The 16,439-nt window shown below is 36.8% G+C and overlaps 1 protein-coding gene across 3 annotated transcripts in view; it reads left to right on the top strand.

The window, feature by feature from the left end:
* Positions 1–16,439, top strand: part of GSK3B (glycogen synthase kinase 3 beta) — a 208,598-nt gene that overhangs the window by 173,041 nt on the left and 19,118 nt on the right. For 2 of the 3 annotated variants that reach the window (XM_068978050.1, XM_068979423.1), the window contains exons 9-10: positions 3,398–3,436; positions 6,087–6,273. In XM_068978050.1, the coding sequence (XP_068834151.1) occupies positions 3,398–3,436; positions 6,087–6,273 (226 nt within the window). The remainder of the gene's footprint in view (positions 1–3,397; positions 3,437–6,086; positions 6,274–16,439) is intronic. The other variant, XM_068978845.1, reaches the window with a different exon arrangement.

The following is a 16,439-nucleotide window of genomic DNA, read 5'->3' as shown; positions in this document are numbered from 1 at the left end:
GCTAGAATAATCACTTCTTCTCTAACAACTGTTTTGCTATGTGAATAGACCTCCTCACTTTTCTGTTTATACTGGCTTTACCCTACTTCTTTGGAAACTATTGCACATTAAAATCTGACTACTAAGGTGGTGAATCCATATGTGAGAAGAATAAGGTAAAAAGGAAAGAATGGATCACTTGTGGGGAGCAGAGGATAGGGTTGAGGGTGAATTAAAAAAGAAGGAAAAAATTTGTGACTTAACATTTGTTCTTTAAAACACTTACCTCCTGTGTATCAGGGCTGTGCTAGACACCATAAAGGATACAAAAAAAAAAAAAAAACACCTGAAATATTTAGTCTCTGTCTTTGAAACACTTAAGGGTGATATATATCTGAGTCAGTTGAAGCAAGTACTGAATAATAACCATATCCTTGATTATGTGCGGTTGGTGTTCCAAGGTGTTTCACGTACTATAGGTATCATTGGGAGGATCTTCAGTGTGGGTGGTGGAGGAGAAAAGGGACCTCCTTTAAAGGCGATAGGACTGGTGGATGAGGGTGGGTCCTGTTGACAGACAGTCTAGATTTGCTTGTGTGCCTGTGTGCTCAGTTGCTTAATCGTGTCGCACTCTTTGTAACCCCATGGACTAGAGCCCACCAGGCTCCTCTGTCCATGGAATTTTCCAGGCGAGGATACTGGAATGGGTTACCATTTCCTGCTCCATGGGATCTTCCCGACTCAGGGATCAAACCCACATCTCTTGTGTCTCCTGCATTAACAGGTGGATTCTTTACACCTGGGAAGCCCTTGGGTTTGCTTAGGGGCTGCTAAAGTTAGGAATTGTAGCTTAGGGGACTATCCCTTAAGATAAGGAGGTATGGATGAAAAGGAAATATTTCTGTATTCTTAGGAAGATCAACCTGACTATAGTAACCATTTTATGAACAATGAAAGATTAAGTTAGATAAGTAGACATTTGGTAAATCACACTTCTGTAGTATTTTATGAGCAAATGAGATTAGAGGGAGGAATTTGTGGCATAGTTTAATGCTGATACTAACATTATATTTCTATGTGTATTTTAATTAGTGAAGCTAAAATTTATTGAATTGTGGCTAAGGAAAGGGTGTTTGTGTTTGTTATGAATTATGTGCTGTACATGAGCACTTCAATAGACTTAAATTCTTTTCTTAGTTAATTAACTAGTCAGCAAATCCATGACATTGTCTCACTTTTAGTCCTGCATATAGCCTTACAAATTGCAAATAATTTTATATACTCGGGTTGCTCTTCAGAAGTGTTCATGGTTTATCGGTTTTTAACATTGAATGCTTGTGTATTTTGTGTATGACCAGCGAACAGTGTCTGTACTGAACATTTATCACAATGAAAACTTGAAGAGGAATAGCTGTTTGAGCTACTGAACAAGGCACAGTACTTGTTCTCCATTCTACTTAGATTAATTATCATTGCCCCATAGGCATTTTTACATTGCTCTGGTTGGCTGTTTAATATAGTGGAATTGTTGAGAGCTGATGCTATGAAAATCAACCATAAGCCTTGATGTGCTATATAAATGGTAATTTTAACAGGCTTAAGATTCAGTCATGACAGTTAGCTCCAGGTTGAAATTTGATGTTTGATGGCAAAAGTCTATTATAGGACATGTGAAGGAGAAAATGGCCTGTGTCCTTTCTGAGTTATCCAGATGCAAATTTATTTTGAATAATTATTCCGTTAAGAACTCATTTGCATTTGTTCAGTACCACAGAGACTTTATTTTTGGGGGAAAAATTTTTTTTTCCTCCTAGTTTCTTCTCTAGACTAGTATTTGTGATAAGAGTTTGTTTCAATTTAAGAAAATGAGTTGCTGCACAGGTGAGGTAGAAGTTGAATCACCTAAAAGTTCATGTCAGTGTTTTGGTTCTTTTCAGTTTTTCTTTTCTCTTTTGTTTTTTTTCTTCCTTTTGTTTATTTCTTTATTTTTTGCTTTGTTCTGTTTTGTTTTATTTATTTACTTCTGGTTTTAGTTTTTACAGGGAGTGTTTTGGGCTGGCTCTTCATGGCCTTGCTAACATTCTTGGCTGGCCATATTTAGTCTGCGCACTAATTGTTAGTTGGCCCAGTTGAGTCTTACTTTGTGCTCTCATTTTTTTTAGTCTGGTTTTCTATTTTTGTCCACCTGGTTGTGTTTTAAGTTCATGAGAGATTTTTATCCTGATGGGCCGGATTTTAATCTGTGAACTAAATTTTAGTCTGCAGACTAAAAGTAATCCGCGGATTATTTATTTTTGCAAAATATTTAATTCCCCCACTGGAAACTATCCTAAAAGAATGTTAAATTCTCTTAGAATAGCCAAGGGAATTCACAGCTACTGGTGAGTTCTGCCATTTTTTGTTCTCAATACCTAGACATAATAGACCCTGCTACCTCCCTTTTGCATATTTGGCTCCGTTGTGCCTAGGTGTTGGTTTACATTACTTACTATGCATGTCACCTATAACTGTGACTGTCCCTTAGTTGTATTGTTCATTGTATATATTTTTGTTTAGCTTTTGGTGGGTGAATTGGGCATATTTGCAGATGGAACTGTGTTGAATTTATAGTGCTCAGAGGTATAGAATTTTTTTCAGTGAGTTTTTCCAAAAAGGAACGGGTATGAGGGGGCAAAGCCCACAGTAGAAAAAGTAAGTTTATACCCGCACTTCTGAGGTGATATGTCAGTTTCTTGAAGAGTCCTAAGATAATGAGAATGTCAGTAAATATCTTTTATCAGGGAAGTCAATCCAAAATGGAGAATAATCCGCGGTGGCCTGATCCTTCTTAGCTCACACAAATTTAAAATACCTGGCTTGAAATCTATAAATTAAATAAATTTATCACTTTCCTCTCATCACTAATAATTTAGCAAAAATGTTTATACTGTGTTACTGGAATTCATTAATAGAGAAATATTAGCATATTGGGAACTCACATCTTGACAAGCAGGCTGATACGCCCCCTCCCAGCCATGTCAATGGACAATGAATCCAGGTCGTAGAAGACCAAACACTTTACTTTGGGAATTTTACTTCTAGATTTCATTTTGATTTTAACTTTTTTTGGTTTTGTATTTTTTTAATAAATGCACTGGCATTGGAACATAATTAAATTAAAATTTAATTTCTTTACTGTGCCTCACCATTGCGCAATCAAATTTTTTTTGCATACACTGTGGTGAAATAATTTTTAAAACTTGGACTTGCTACTGTGCAGACTGATGTTTAAAGTTTATAACTGTATAAACATTTTCTATGTCCCCCCCCTCCACACCATGGATTTCTTATAACATTGGATATATTTTTCCTTGCTGGACTATTCTCTTTTGGATTGACTTCCCCTGTTTGGATTATTTCACTGCATTCTCATCTTTAGGATTCGTCAGGAACAGGACATTTCACCTCAGGAGTGCGGGTATGTACTTAATTTTTTTTTCCCAAAATTTCAGGGCAGGTCAATAAAACTCGGGGGGAAAACTTTTTTGAAAAGCTGAGTTATTCATTCTTGAAATGTAATGATAAAAACAAAGTAGGTAGCTGTGTGGTATAGGTTTTGCTTGTGGTATATATTTAGACTCTCAGTTTCTTGAATGATTTATTGATAACTAAGCTGAAGTTTAGGAGTGGGGTTTGAAAAGTATTTTTACAAGAATAAATATTGACAAAACCCCACAGAACCCAAGATTTAGAGTGTTAAACAATTTGGTAGGGAATGAAAAGCAGCAGAAACTTCATTATTAAAAGCCAAGTGACAGTAGTTATTGTTTTCCTTTTCTTTAGACACAAAGATAATTCAGAAAACCTTTTTCTAGTTTGGCCTACAATTTTTGAAAGTTGCATGCTACCACACCCTGTCTTACGGTCAGAAATCTGGACTTTGGGTATGCTGGGATTTGACCCACATAATTTTCTTAACCTTTATCTGTATATTACAGAACCAAGGCTTTTCTCATCAGGAATCTCTCAAGGATTAGAAATGATAATGGGTACTTTTTTAAAAGGCAGGTTAAGTCTTGATTTTAGTGTAGGTTCTTAAAATGAATTCTTATCCTTATTTTTCTAACTCTTTGATTCTGTGAGTTAGGGTTCCCTGGCAAAATAAGCTATTATGTGTCTTAGTACCAACATGGATGGTGACTTTTAGTCAGTGAGAAATCAAAAAAGACGTGGATGATTTTCTTCTTAGTAATCAGAAGTAAGCTTACAATAGTGGTTTATTAATAGATGTAACACAGAATTTTTTCATTTAAAATATACTCACTGTCCACCTATCCTACATTTGAATGTTAAAAGATTCTTGTTTCCACTTTTGGTGGTGGTACTTTTAATTCTACTTCTGTGCTCCCATATTGGTCAGAGGCATTTTTATTAGACTAGCTAACAAAATAAATCCATATGCTGTCAAATAAATACAAATTTCCCTCAGGGGAAAGTCAGTAGTGCTTAGTATTTTCATAAAATTTTTTCTAGATATTTCCACTGATTATTTTCTTCTACATTTTGAGTTTGATTATGGTTCTGGCTGGGAAGCAGGAGATGGGGGAAATGACCACAAACAGTGAAAGATCTAAACATTTCAAATAATACAGTACGTTAGCTCCTTGACTGAGGCAAGTCAGATTATTCAAAAGAATAAAGATAAAGCAGCTTGTAACTGTGGAGAGGGTTTTCTAACACAACCAAATAAATTAACTAAGATCTTTAATGTTCAGAAATAAATTTCTAATATCCTACTCAAGCCAAAATTTCTCAATTTCCAAGGAAAATATCTTTGTTAATAATAAACTTTGTTTCAGAATGAAAAAAGGATTTTCAGTGTAGAAAGTACTCTTACAAATAGTCTCATAATCGAATGAGCTCTGTAGTAGTAACCAGTTCTCCTGCTTTCAGCCTAGGTGGATAGCCAAATGTTATATGAGCCTTTCTCATTAGGAAACCTAAGCCTCTCAGACGCCTCTGTGCCTTGTCACAGTCTGCATGTCCTTTCCTCACTTGTAGGTCTCTCTCCCTCCATTTTTATGCCTCTGTTTTCCTTTTTGTGTCTGTCAACTTCCACCATTGCCGCTACTAACCTTCTATTTGAGTCTGTGTTCTTCTGTCAAGGGATATGTGTTTCATTTTTCTTTCATTTCAAAAGCTTTCAGCCAAGATGTTTATGTTTATTTCTGTTTTTCCCTTTCTGCTTTTATTCTTTAACTATCCATAATTTAGAACAAAGTATATTTTTCATAGTTCTGTGTATTTATTCAGAGTTATAAGACATAGATGAGTAGAAAACTTTCTGTTCCTTTAAATAAGTTTATTTATTTGCATTTTGCCTCATTATAGCTTTCAGTTTACTTTTTCTGTGAGTTAATGTTCTTAATGAAAAATAAGTTTCTCTATTCCTGATTAAAACCCTAGAATATTTATTCAAATGAGGGGTAAACTGGCTGTGTTAAGATAACAGCTACCTGAGAAAACAATTTTGGACTTGAGAAGTTCTAGATATTCAAGAATTTCTTCAAATAATAATAGGCTCTGTTTATTGAAAAGTTAATACCAAATCATGAAGAATAAACAGCTTTTCCTTTTTAAAAGATATTAATTGCCAGATTTGTACAGTGCTGTTGATTATCAACAATTGTTCTGCTAAAAAGAAAAGTCACACCAAAGAGGCAAACCTTATAACTATTACCACAGCAGTCAAAACTTTAACATTAACTTCGCATTCTTCTAGTTGTGACTGCTCCCAGAAACGAGACTTTCTTTTGTGCTTGTCATATTTTGTGTGCATGTTTGATTGTACTGCCTTATGATTAGCTTGTATAGATTTTTTCCCCCCATTTTCCCCAGTTTTTTCTCTGAGCCTTTTTCATATAGTCTTTAATTAGCAGTTCACCCCAATGTGGTAAATTGTATGCAGTTAACTCCTTTCATTCTAAAAGGTTTCTTTCACAAATGCAGCCATGTTTTTGTACATGGTGGGAATTAACTCAGTACTCAGACGATAATTTGCAAAGATTCTTACATGAAACGTTAACTGTACTTTCTCTCTCTCTCTCTTTTTTTTTTTTATTCTGTAGGTCTTCCGACCCCGAACTCCACCCGAGGCGATTGCACTTTGTAGCCGTCTGCTGGAGTATACACCAACTGCCCGACTGACACCACTGGAAGCTTGTGCACATTCATTTTTTGATGAATTACGGGACCCAAATGTCAAACTACCAAATGGGCGAGACACACCTGCACTCTTCAACTTCACCACTCAAGGTAACTCCTAACACTTAATCCTTTTACCAGTTTCTGGGAAAGTTACACATGTGTAGCTTTAATTTTCTATTAAATCTTTGTAGGGTAAAAGTAGGCATATTAAGTACTTATACAGGAAGGGAGCATCCTATATAACCACTTACTAGGCTACCACACTTATATGGTTTTGAACAAACTAAAAGCAGATTAAATTTTTCAAATAAACATAGCTTCTCTAATTTTTAGCAGGTTCTGATAAATCTTGGTACTGGAGAGGTTACAGAGATTTCCCTGAGTAAGGTTTAATAATAAGATTGACGTGCAATTTAAATCTTCAGATTTGTGTCTAGAATGTTAAAATTTCTTGCTTCCCAAGGATTTATATCAAGTTTTTTCTTAACCCGGAAGTAAATTGGTGGCTATATTTGTGTAATTTTAGATGCCGTACAGATACAGAAAACTGAAGTCTTATAAAGCCCATCTTAGCACTTATATAAGGGATATAGAAGAGAAATTTTCTTCCCTTCTGAGCCTTGGCATCATTGGTGCTGCTAAGAAAACACTGATAAGAAAACTGAGTTTGTGTATTGGTGATTTCTAAAAAGCCCAGGGATGGTCATTTTTCATTCATTCATCAGCCACACTGCCTCTGATGCTGTGGTTTTCTTCCTTAAATGAACATTAAACGTGTACAGTTCCCTGTGGATAAAACAAGGAGTAAATAGATTGCTTGTTTCGATTAATTAGTCAAGTTAAAAATATAAGGGGGATAGAAAGCTTTCTGTGATCAGGAAATAGATATAATTTACTTTATTATAAAGTAAAAAATTTTCCCCTTTTAAGCTTTTCTAAAACTGTGGGAAAATGCATTTCTTAAACTTTAGATCTGGAAGATGTGAGTTGCTAGTAGAATAGACTTGGATGATTCAGTTGACTATAGGATGGTTCAGTTGACTATAATCTTAACTGTCAATATTATGTAGCTACTAACAATGCTTATGTAATCTCATTCATCAAAGAAAATCTGCAGGTTTCCTGCGACTATTAATTTTGACTTGGGCTGATCAGAAATCATTTGGAATGTTGTTTTAAGTCCTGGCTGTTCCTCTAAGATGTTAATGAACACCAGATAGAGTATGCAAAGGGGCAGAATTAAATATAGAGCCTCGAAAGTGAAGACTTAAGGGACTCCTGAGAAAAATACCTCAAATAAAGGCCTCCGCCCCTGGCATAAAGAGAGACTAAATAAATATTTAGGAATCAATAAAGACGTTTTCAACTGATAATAGTGGAACAAGATGTTTTCAAAATACTGGTCTGTATATCAGGGAAAAGCTGGGTGATGTCAAATATTGTAGGTAAGATTATTCCAGTTTGGCAGAAGGTTTGACTGGGAGACTGTTCTCTTCCACAACAGAAATTCATGAATTCCGTGTCATAAAAATTTTAGAGATCTTAAGAAAATAAATTTTATTTTTAATTCTTAACTGCTTTTGTTTTAATCAAGAGTAATACGTTTAGATCGAAGAAAATGTTTAAAATATAGAGGAAGTGTAGAGAAATTTTAATCACAGTCCTGAAAGAATTACTTTTAGCTTTCAAAATCACTTTATGATTTTATCGTGTAGCTCTTTTTCTAATGCTAATGCTGATAACCCTTGAATATAAAGTGATCTTCTATTTTCCCATTTAGAAGATCCCAGAAGGGTTCTTTCTGTTAATTCAAATAGATTTAAATTATATATTATACAAAATTAATATTAGTTTGGGCTTCCCAAATGGCTCTGTGGTAAAGAATCCACCTGTCAGTGAAGGAGAGGCAAGAGATCCCTGGGTCGCGAAGATCCCCTGGAGAACGAAATGGCAACCCACTCCAGTATTCTTGCCTGGAGAATCCATGGACAGAGGAGTCTGGTGGGCTATAGGCCATGGGGTTGGTCACAAAGAGTCAAACTGAGCACACACACAGTACTTTAGGAATGGTTTTTTATATCTCAAATTTTATAGAACAATTTTTTTCAAACTCTATATGCATCTTTCACATCTGTATCTTTGTAATCAGTAGAGCTATTTTTTGAACCATCTATATAGTTTTTTATGTTATATTACCTAAATTTTTTGATACGAAGCTCTTTTTGAATCCCAGACCACCATTGGAAAATCTACATTTATCTATTTACATAAATATATCATGTTATGCATAATATAATTAGTGGATTGCTTTATAAAGTAGTATCTATGAGATTTTTAAAAATTTTTATTTATTTTTAATTGGAGGCTATTTGCTTTACAATATTGTGTTGGTTTCTGCCATACATCAGCATGAATCAGCCCTAGGCATTCATATGTCCCCTCCCTCTTCAACTTCCCTCCCACCTCCCACCCCATCCCACTCCTCTAGGTTGTCATAGAGCACTGGGTTTGCACTCACTGCATTTTATTTGAGTACGGTGACATCCAGTAAAACCGTGGATCTTGAAATGAGAAACTACTAAGTCAGTGCTAGATTTTTTTTTTTGCCTCATTTTTTACCATTTCTGTCAGATAACTAAAGTTTCCCAAAGTTTAAAGGGTATCTTGATCTCTTTTTTTCCACGCTAAGGATTTACTCCAGCAAGTACTTTGTTTCTCAAAATATACAAATCAAGACAGCCCCTTGTTAAGTAAACAACTTGGTAGAAACTCAAATGCATACACATGGTGCATCTTGTGATATTTGTGATGGATATATTTTGGAAAATAATTCTCCTTAAATTGAGACATATTTTGATCCATACTCTTCAATGTGTGTGTGCACCTGTTTGTGTTCATTGAAACTGAGATACTGCTTAAACCTTGTATTTGTTCAGATTTTAAAAATCAAGATTGTTTCGCTGTTCACATACATCATTTCTTAAGTAATCACATTTGATTCTTTAGTCACTCACTAATAATTTTCCATTATTACTAAAGAAAATAAAGTTTAAAACAACTAAGTTATTTTATGAACTTCTAAGCTTTTTTAAAAACTGAGATAAAATTCATGTAGCATAAGATAAACCATTTTACAGTAAACAATCCAGTGGTGGTTAATACATTCACAGTGTTATACAGCTATCAGCTTTCTCAGATTCCACAACATTTTCATTGCTCATGAAGAAAACTCCATACCCATTAAGCATTCAGTCTCCACTATCTCCTTTTTTGACCCTTGGCAGCCACCAGTCTGCTTTCTGTCTCTATGGATTTACCTCTTCTGGATATTTCATATAATGGAACCACATAATATGTGACCTTTTGTGTCTGGCTTCTTTCAGTTAGCATGTTTTCAGGGCTTATCCATGTTGTAGCATGTATCAGTATTCCACTCCTTTTTATGGCAGAATAATATTTCATTATGGGCTTTCCAGGTGGCTCAGTGGTAAAGAACCCACTTGCCAATGCAGGAGACATAGGTTTGATCCCTGGGTCAGGACGATCCCCTTGAGAAGGAAATGGCAACCCACTCCAGTATCCTTGCCTGGGAAATCCCATGGACGGTAGCCTAGCGGGCTACAATCCATGTGGTTGCAAAAGAGTCACCCAGCTTAGTGACTAAGCAACAACAAATATAATTTTCATTATATCATGTCTTAATTAGTTCAGGCAACTCTTAACACCCATGAACTGGGTGACTAAACAACAAACATTTATTTCTCACAGTTCTGGAGGCTGGGAACATCAAGATCAAGATGCTGACAAATTCAGTGTTTGATGAGGGCTGCTTCCTGGTTTGCAGACAGCTACTTTTCTTGCTTATATGGTGGAGACAGATCACCTCTTTTGTGTCTCTTCTTACTAATCCTATTCATGACCTAATTTCCTCCCAAAGGTTCCACCTTCAAATACCGTCACATTGGGGATTTAGGGCTTTAGCATATGAAGTTTTCATTTCAGTTCAGTTCAGTTCAGTCGCTCAGTCGTGTCCGACTCTTTGCGACCCCATGAGTCGCAGCACGCCAGGCCTCCCTGTCCATCACCAACTCCCGGAGTTCACTCAGATTCACGTCCATCGCGTCAGTGATGCCATCCAGCCATCTCATCCTCTGTCCTCCCCTTCTCCTCCTGCCCCCAATCCCTCCCAGCATCAAAGTCTTTTCCAATGAGTCAACTCTTCACATGGGGAACACAAACATTCAGTCCGTAGCATGGACTGAATATGCCATATAGGGATATGCCACATTTTGTTTATCCATTCATTTGTTGATTGACATTTGGTTTGTCACTACCTTCCAGCTATTGTGAATAGTTCTCCTATGACTATTGTGTACAAGTATGAATTCATTTGAATACACGTTTTCAGTTTGGGGGGTATTACTGAATCATACGAATAACAATTAATGGATGATCAGAATAAGAGGTTAAAGAAAGAGAACTAACTTTCCAGTTGGTTGTATAGCTAGAGAGAATAGAGGGATGGTGGGTGTCATTAGTGGGTATCCTACTGTAGGTAGAATAAAACCCTTCTCTATCCTCAGCAAATTTTCAGTGAAGTCTGTACTACTTTCCCCAGATGAACCAAAGGTAGTGCCTGATCTACATATACTAGTTGCTCAGTGTTTGAGCAGTTGATACCCACTTTAAATATACACAATATTTATTAACCCATTCAGCCAGTACTTGTTGGGCATTTCTAATTTTCCTTTTTCTTGTTGGAACTGTTGTTTTAATTAGTAAAGCAAACTACCATATAAACAGAACTACAAAGATCAAACATTTGAGTAAAATATAGTAAGTTGGTAGTGGTTTGGTCACTAAGTCGTGTCCGACTCTTGCGAGTTCGTGGGCTGTAGCCTGCCAGGCTCCTCTGTCCATGGAATTCTCCAGGCAAGAATACTGGAGTGGGTTGCCGTTTCCTTCTTCAGGGGATCTTCCTGACCTAGGAATCGAACCCTGATCTGTATTACAGGCAGATTCTTTACCAACTGAGCTACAAGGGAAGCCCCAAAATATAGTCAAGCTTATAGCTAACTACAATTTGATGTTTGTTACTGTGCCATAAGTAAATAGCCATAAATGGTAATTAATATTACTTTCATATAATCAAAACAAGTGTTTCTGTAATTAACTAGAGGGAGAAGAGAGGTGAACAGATACCGGACAAAAAAACTTTGAGATCTTTCTGACCTTCTGGATCTATAACTCGTAGACTCTTACACCTCTCTTTTTTCTAGAACTAGGGCTTCAGTGTACTAGGATCCCCTGACTGACTGTGTTATCTACTTCCAGGACTTGGAGGCCAGCATAGACCTTCAGCATACTGTAAAGTAACCATTCTCTTGCTTTCCCTCAGTCATTGGGATCTCAAAGGTTGGACATGACTGAGTAAGACCTTAGGAAGCAAATAGAATCAGGAATTCCCAACAGAAATCAATTTTCTTTGTTTACCAATTCTTTACTATTCCAAGGCTGAAATGTATAGGGAAATAGGTGATTTTGTGTGTTTAAAGATGAGTTTCCAACTAATTCCACCACGCACATCCTCAATTCAGATTTTCGAGGTTTTTATCCAGTAAAGCATTGTCTCCCTGCTCCCCCCAAGGTCATATCATAGGATGGGTGTTGGGCAGATACAAGTAAAGATTATCAACTGTTTACATTAGTGTGACTTAGTTTGAAGAATCTACCACTCTGCCAATTAGCTGGATTATCTGAGGGGATGGTAGATTTGTGGGGAAGTAGGAGGAATAGTGGCTTATTGGTTAGGCCAGAAGAAGGGGCAGCTGCTTAAATGCAAGTTAAAACAGGATATTTGGAGCATCTAGAAAGCAACATGAAACTCAGGCAGGGTGCGGATGTCTTTGAATACAGGAACAGGAGTGTCCAGACATGAGGAAAGCAATGATGAGATAGCACACGAGTTCCAGAACAAGTAAAAAAAGGACAGTAAAGGAAGAGTGACAGAAAACAAAAGGAAATGGGGAAGGGATCAAAGAAAGATGTCTTAGATGAGTGCAGGATTGTGTTAAAGAAAGTGATGAAAGCAGGGGGCTGAGGACATGTTAGAGGTAGCAACACAGCAAGTGTTAGAGAAGGCCAGCTTATGAGAGTGCTGCACTTCTTCATTTGAGAGTAGTAGACTCCTTGTTGATAAAATCTATTGTGACTCGTTATTGATGATTTGGAGGCTCCATATCTTTAAGGCAATGATTTTTAAATCAGTTTTTCTGTTATGAAATAAAGATACACAGAAATACCATCAGCCCGCCTGCTTATCAGGTTTTTTATATCCTGAGCATTTTCTTCTAGCCTACTTTATCCTAGGCCACATCTAAAGTGTAGATATAGTACTTCAACCACCTTGAGATTGTAAAATGTCTTCTGATATTCTTACGTCGAGTAGGGGCTTTTGGGGGTTAGATTTATTTGTTGAAGACTCTTGAGAGTCCCTTGGACTGCAAGGAGATCCAACCAGTCCATTCTAAAGGAGATCAGCCCTGGGTGTTCTTTGGAAGGAATGATGCTAAAGCTGAAACTCCAGTACTTTGGCCACCTCGTGTGAAGAGTTGACTCATTGGAAAAGACTGATGCTGGGAGGGATTAGGGGCAGGAGGAAAAGGGGATAACAGAGGATGAGATGGCTGGATGGCATCACCTACTCGAAGGACGTGAGTTTGGGTGAACACGGGAGATGGTGATGGACAGGGAGGCCTGGCGTGCTGCAGTTCATGGGGTTGCAGAGAGTCGGACATGACTGAGTAACTGAACTGAACTGAACTGAACTGAACTGATAATAGCAAGAATAAGTCTACATAAGATAGGGGCTCTTGATTTATATTAATATGTAGGATATGAGTCAAATGGGACTACCTTGGTGGTCCAGTGGTAGAGAATCCCCGTGCCAATGCAGGAGACGTGGATTTGATCCCTAGGACAGGAAGATCCCCTGGAGAAGGAAATGGCAACCCACTCCAGTAATTCTTGCCTGGAAAATCCCATGGACTGAGGAGCCTGGCCAACTACAGTCCATGGGGTCACAGATGAGTCGGCCACAACTTAGACTAAACAACAACAAATAAATCAAATCCTGAACAGAAACTCATGCACTGCTTTAACTTACAATGCCCCTCCTTAAAAAAAATTTTTTTTTAATTTTTAAAAAATATTTATTTTTAATTTTTTGGTTGTGCTGGATCATCATCGCTGCCCACAGGCTTTTCTCTATAGTTACGGCGAGCAGGGGCTACTCTTCATTGCAGTGTGCAGGCTTCTCTTGTGGTGACTTCTCTTATTGCAGGGCGTGGGCTCAGTAGTTGAACCACATAGGCTCAGTAATTGTAGCACAAAGGCTTAGTTGCTGCACGACATGTAGTATCTTCCCGGACCGGGAATTGAACCTGTGTTGCCTCCATTGGCACATTGGCAGGTGGATTCTTATCCACTGCACCACCAGGGAAGTCCCTTTTTAAAAATAAATAAACTATAGACTTTTAATGTGACTATCCCTGTTTCTCTGTTGTGGTCTTTTGGATGAAAAATATCTATAAAAGATCTTTATAAATGGACTTCAGGAAATCTGGGTATAAGTAAGTGGATATTCTGATAAGAGCTGTTTATACTTATCAGAGGATTTGGTGTCAGAATTATTCTTTCATACTTTATAGCTAAAGAAGAGAAGAGTAAAATTTAGAGTAAGAGTCAATTTAGAAGAGTAAAATTTCTAGGTAAGCTATACTCTTCTAGGTTATTGAAAACTAAATCAAGGAAATACACTGCAGGGAATGCTTAGGAAAGTCATGAGTGCTGCTAAAGGTGGGCAAGTTAGTTTTAGTTCTGGGGTCGCACAGAGTTGGACACAACAGAAGTGACTTAGCAGCAGCAGCAGCCAGAGTATTACTGATATATAATGTTGAATGTACTCAGAATTTTAGGATCTAAATTATCAAACTATTTGTAAGAATTGTTTTCTCTTTCCCAGAGGTTTGAGTGGCTCTGCTGCCTTAACTGTACTACTAGAGAGAATGTGGAATGGTGTAGGAACAAACGGTGAAAGACTAATATCTTGACTTAAAGTTCTGTGGGTAGTTTGGAGATACACTTCCAGGAAGATCAGAATATTAGTGGTATGTGATTTATCGCCAAGGTAATAAAGATGCAATAATAAAGAGATGCAGTATTGCATATAGAATAAGTCAGACCTAAAGTCTCCTTCCTAGTCTCTCTCTAACTAGGTGCAGACCTTGGCCATGCACTATTTCTGAGTTTCCTGATTTAACAAAAATAAGATAGTTGGATTAAAAGATATTTAAGTACACTTATAGCTCCAGAATTCTGATTATAAAAATGAATTGACTCCAGAAGGACAAAGGAAAAAATGAGAAATAAAGCTAAAAACACAGAGCTTGAAAGCATGTGATATGTAAAATCATGGTATAAATGGATACCAAAAAAAGATAATTCCTATAGAATTCAACATATTAGCAGTACCTGTTGTTATTAAATGCTCAAAAAGGTTATTTTTAGTTGGATAAAACAACTTACAGTAATGCTACATTTATTACATTTTATTAAGAATAGAGTTCTGCTACTCTTTCCATTTGTCCCACCTTCTCCTTCCCCCACTGTGCCCATGGATGGGTCCGTTCTCTAGAGAGAAGCATTGACATATATACATTACCATGTGTGAAAGAGCTAGTGGGAAGCTGCTGTGTACACAGGGAGCTCAACTCGATGCTCTGGGACAACCGAGAGGGATGGGATGTGAGGGAGGAGGCTCAAGAGGGAAGGGATTTATATATACACATGGCTTCTTCACATTGTTGTACAGTAGAAACCAACACAGCCTTGTAAAGCAATTATCCTCTGATTAAAAAGAAAAAGAATGGAGTTCTGAGTATAACATTTTCAGGTTACTGAAGCTTATTCTTTTTAATCACCAGGACTTTAAAAATACTAACATTTTGCTAGATGACCTCCAAGTGTATCATTACTATTAATTTAGTACAAAATACATTCACACATTTTTGGATGACTAGTATAAATTGTGACCCTCCCTCTTGGGCAGTTCCAAGGCAAAGTAGTCATGGGATTATACAGCTATCATGTAGTCCGCTTATGAAACATTGCCAGTATTATCAAGCATCAGGAGCAGACTTTGCAGTTTGTTGACTATTTGTCTGATCCTCTGTTTAGTTTAGTGTTTACTTTTCTGGGTGAGTGTGGAGTATGTCATCAACAACAGAAACCTGAGAGGTTTCCTGGGCACTTTGAAATTGTTAGGAGAGAAGCGGTTGTGAAGGAGTTATTTGTTCATCTAAACAGTATATATTCAGATAAGCAACATTAGAATTCAGTATGTGTAAGATCAAAGTGTACCATCCTCACATTTGAATTACCCCTCAGAAAAGTACAAATAAAATGTGCATGCCATTGTTAAATCATTTAAACCTTTTTGTGAATAGAAAAAAAATTAGCAGTTTTGACTGTATAGACAACCACTGGCCATTTTCATCTATACTTAAGAGACCTCATACACACTGAAGGCATCAAATTCTTTGTAGAGGAAAAAGAAAATTTGCCTCTCTTAGTGACTCTTTCTGGGGGTTTGCAGGTTGAGCCCTTTCAAAGTTAACAAAGAAAGAAGATCCCCTTCTACCTATGCCTGGTATTTTATTATTACTGTAAGAGTAGGTTTAGTTACTAAAGGGTTGATTTCTTCCCTCTGGTTTCTACATTGATTAGTGTTCTCAAATTTATCCCCAGTTTTCATTCAACACAGTTTAAACATATATAGGTTATATAAACATATATATGTTACCTCTTCCTACACCTACTCCTACCCCTTACCCCCGAAAATTTAAATTCAAAAAAAAAAAAAAACACCTGGCCTTATCAATAAATTTGGAAATCTTACATTTAGATGAAGAGAGACTTTAAGGAAAACTTCAGGTTTTATCAGCAACTAGATTTAGGTTTCGTTGTTTTTAACATTTAAAAAGATTGCTTAACTTAATGGTGGTCTTTTCATGGGAATTTTTCTTCTACAGTTTTTAATATAAACTGTGCAGCCAATTTTAGTTAAATGAGTTTGGTTATCTTTTTGGTCAGTTGATACCTATCTCGGTTGGCTTATTGATAGCTGTCTTTAAATTCATTTTGGTCTTGCTCCAATTGTGCATTGTGTTTTGATGGTGGACCGTATAATGATTAATTCACCGTCAAAGCATTCA

Source organism: Capricornis sumatraensis, chromosome 1, assembly GCF_032405125.1.
Source record: "Capricornis sumatraensis isolate serow.1 chromosome 1, serow.2, whole genome shotgun sequence".
NCBI classification, from domain to species: Eukaryota; Metazoa; Chordata; class Mammalia; order Artiodactyla; family Bovidae; genus Capricornis; species Capricornis sumatraensis.
Note: the sequence above shows the minus strand (reverse complement) of the source record. Positions and strands in the feature narration are given on the sequence as shown.